The sequence below is a fragment of the Corylus avellana genome, chromosome 5 (genome assembly GCF_965113065.1).
Source record: "Corylus avellana chromosome 5, dhCorAvel1.hap1.2, whole genome shotgun sequence".
In the NCBI taxonomy this organism is placed as follows: domain Eukaryota; kingdom Viridiplantae; phylum Streptophyta; class Magnoliopsida; order Fagales; family Betulaceae; genus Corylus; species Corylus avellana.
In genome coordinates this window covers 13226856-13230097 of record NC_142494.1, presented here as the reverse complement: position 1 = coordinate 13230097, position 3242 = coordinate 13226856, and the positions used below count along the sequence as shown (strand labels likewise).

Here is a 3242-nt window from a genome sequence, read left to right as displayed (position 1 = left end):
GGGCTTGCTGAAATTAGGGGTATTATAGATGATGTTAGGCAGGGCATAAAATATATTGTGGCTTCTGAAAGTAGGTTGAATGTCTTTAGTGAGATAGCAAAGAGATTGCATTTACCCTGTAAGAAGCTGATTTCCCACACGTTGGAACAACACCTATATGATGTTGGACATTACAATTAAGTTCAACGAAGTGTTCCCTAGGTGCCATAGAGTTGAGCAAGCATTTCAGTGGGTTGTAACTCCAGGACAATGGGAAATGGTGAATAATGTGAACCGGGTTTTGTCAATTTTCAATGATGTAGCCAATGTTGTATCGGGTAGTGAGTACCCTACGGCAAATCTGTATTTACCTGAGGTTTGGAGGATGAAAGAAGTTTTGATGATCAAGTGTAATGATAGGAATGAGTACATGAGGTCAATGGCAATTAAGATGATTGACAAATTTGATAAGTATTGGGGTGATAGCAATTTGTTGATGTCCATAGCTGCTGTCTTGGATCCAAGATACAAGATGAAGTTGATCAATTTTTGTTTTCCTATCATTTATCCTTTGACCGAAGCTGGTGATCGCATTAAGAATGTGTTGGCAGTTCTGAAAGAGTTATTTGAGTCATATGTTTCTGCCCATACGGCTTGTATATTGCAAGAAACTGCCCAAGTAAATGTTTCTTCTTGTCCTTCCTCAAGTGCAATTGTTAGAGATGTGGTGCCCAAAATTTCCAAAGGTCGATCAAGGTTTGCTGACCATATAAGTAGTGACATCATCCGGCCCATTAAAACAGATTTGGATATTTATCTTGAAGAGCATGTCTACATTTGTGGTAAGAATGAGAATGGAGTATATATGGAAACAGATTTTGATGCTTTGGCATGGTGGAAATGCAACGCCTTGAAGTACCGTATCTTGTCTAGAATGGCAAATGATATCTTAGTTGTTCCCATAAGTACAGTTGCTTCTGAATCCTCCTTCAGTGCTAGTGGTAGGGTTATTGAACCCCATAGAGCATCATTATCCCCTGAAACTGTTCAGATGCTCTTATGTGATTCAGATTGGGTGAGATCAGTTCATGGCATGAAAAGAAAATCTGCTAGTGAAGTAAGTTTTGTTTATAATTTATGTATGTAGACTATTTAATGTTTTACTAAATTTTATTTATGTATGAACTAGCCATATTAAATTTGTGTTTGTTTTTGTAGAAATTGGTTGAAGTGGAGTTGCCTACAACTACAACTACAACTACCTGAATGTGATGTGATGTAGAATTTCAGACAGGGAGTGTATTAGTATTACAATCTATATTAGTCCTTTCCTTGTTTAGGTCTGTAATTTGAATACTTCATTTTTGGATTTAGTCTCCTTTTGCTTATAAAGTCTGTATTTTGATAACTATGTTTTATTTTGAAATGTTTAAGTGCTATATTGTACTTTTGCTGGAAACTCTCTTAATCATTTGAGCCTATTGAGGTAATAACTTTCTTCCTTGTTCATTTAATTGTTTTCATTTTGCAGCAAACATTTGATTATTTGAACCTCCTTTGACTCGTTTATTAAATGTCAAACACTTTTTGTGTCTTTGACTAACTAAATGCAAGGGAGAAAAATTTGCTAACAATATTTTTGGTTTCTTTGTGTTTGCAGTACATATTCATTCCTTGGGTCCTTGCCTCCGCTTTTAAGAAGCTTCATTAAAAGTTGCCACATATTTTCATATGCTAGTTACTAGTTTGGTATTTTTAAGTTTTTGCATTTTATATACCTGAAAATCTCTAAAAACTGTGCTTATAAATATCATATTTATTTCTTTATGCTACTGATTTGAGATTACTTGTGATACACATCATACACTGGTTTATGCAATTATGCTTATGCTTTTGTGGTTGCTATCTATTGAGATTAGTTGTGATACATTGGTTTATGCTACTTCTATATGTTTGTGGCTTGTGACTCAATTTCTAATTTGTTTTATGTTGTTGCTATCTGTTGAGATTACTTGTTTTTTTTTTTACCCAACTGTTATTCTTTATACTTTATAGGTTGTATATAATTAGTAGTTTTGGTTGATTAACATGATTCTATTATTTTGAGTTTTGCACATTTGACTATTGGAGTACATAATCTAGTATTATATTATTCTATTATACCATCTATTGCTTTCATGTACATCATACTTCACTTCTTTGCATGTTTTACTAATTACTATAATTTGATGTACATGTTGATCTTTGTTATGTGTGGATTTAGGCTGTTTGGCTATAGAAAGTCTTTACCAATTTTGTTTTCTTTCTAAAGCTCCCAAATTATTTTGCAAGGGAGTTACAAACGGTTAACACTTTTTTTTTTTACATGGATTGCAGTGTGGGTGTGGGTCACGGTCAGACTGGTTAGTGTCAACTGGCAAGTGGAACACATTACACATATCCTGTTTCCTGATATCCTCATTTTGCAATGTTTAATTTTATGTACATTTATTCATCTGATTTTTGAATACTTGCTAATTACTCAATCTTAAGTGATAAAACTACCTTGACATCTTGCAAGGAAGTTAAAAACATTTAAAACATTTATTTTCTTCATTGAATGCATTGTGGACAGTGGACTGGTGTGGATAATTGGAGAACAGGATGAAGAGTAGTCTCTTTAGATGAATTTTGGCTTTTGGTCATTTGACTCATTTCAGTCATCTATAATTTCTTCAATTTGATTTGTAGTTATTCTGTTTGTAAATTAATTTGTTTTCTTCAATTTGAAGTTGCTTGATTTGTAAGGCCCTAATATACTTGTCTAAGCATGTAATTTTAGGTGTTCACAATTTCTGCAATTGTAATCTGTAAATTATATTTGTCCTAAATTTTACATTGGTAATATTTGTCCTGAATATAACTTGATCTAGTGAATCTTACCTGATATGTAATTGGCATTTGGAATTATCTGATTTGTAATTGGCATTTGGAATAAACTTAAAACATTGTTGAATTGTAAATGTGTTAGAATACTATTCTTAACTATTAATGTTAACAAGCCTTAATCGGCCCGAGCGATCCATTTAAGGCTCAAAAGGCTTTCTGACCAAGCTCGAGCTCGGGCTTGGGCTCAATTTCACTATTTTGAAACTTATGTTTTTAACTCGAGCTCGAGCCGAGTCGAGCTAATCGAGGGCTCGACTCGGCTCGAAAATTCCCTTTTGCAATCCCGAGTACAATCCCGAGTGTGTCAAAATCGTCAACGAGTCAATCTTGAGCCA

At 33.9% G+C, this 3242-nt stretch overlaps 1 protein-coding gene across 1 annotated transcript; it reads left to right on the top strand.

The window, feature by feature from the left end:
- The first annotated feature begins 256 nt into the window (after window positions 1-256).
- LOC132181871 (zinc finger BED domain-containing protein RICESLEEPER 2-like) lies at window positions 257-1245 on the top strand. The gene is made up of 2 exons (XM_059595103.2): window positions 257-1096; window positions 1198-1245. The coding sequence occupies exons 1-2, from the start codon at window positions 257-259 to the stop codon at window positions 1243-1245; spliced, it is 888 nt and encodes a 295-aa protein (XP_059451086.2).
- The last annotated feature ends 1997 nt before the right edge of the window (window positions 1246-3242 follow it).

What these genes read in the sequence shown, in the direction of transcription:
- LOC132181871 (XM_059595103.2), top strand. Translation starts at nt 257, where the DNA reads ATGGTGAATAATGTGAACCGGGTTTTGTCAATTTTCAATGATGTAGCC. An exon ending in AAAGAAAATCTGCTAGTGAA is followed by an intron (nt 1,097 to 1,197) that starts GTAAGTTTTGTT and finishes TTGTTTTTGTAG; the next exon opens with AAATTGGTTGAAGTGGAGTT.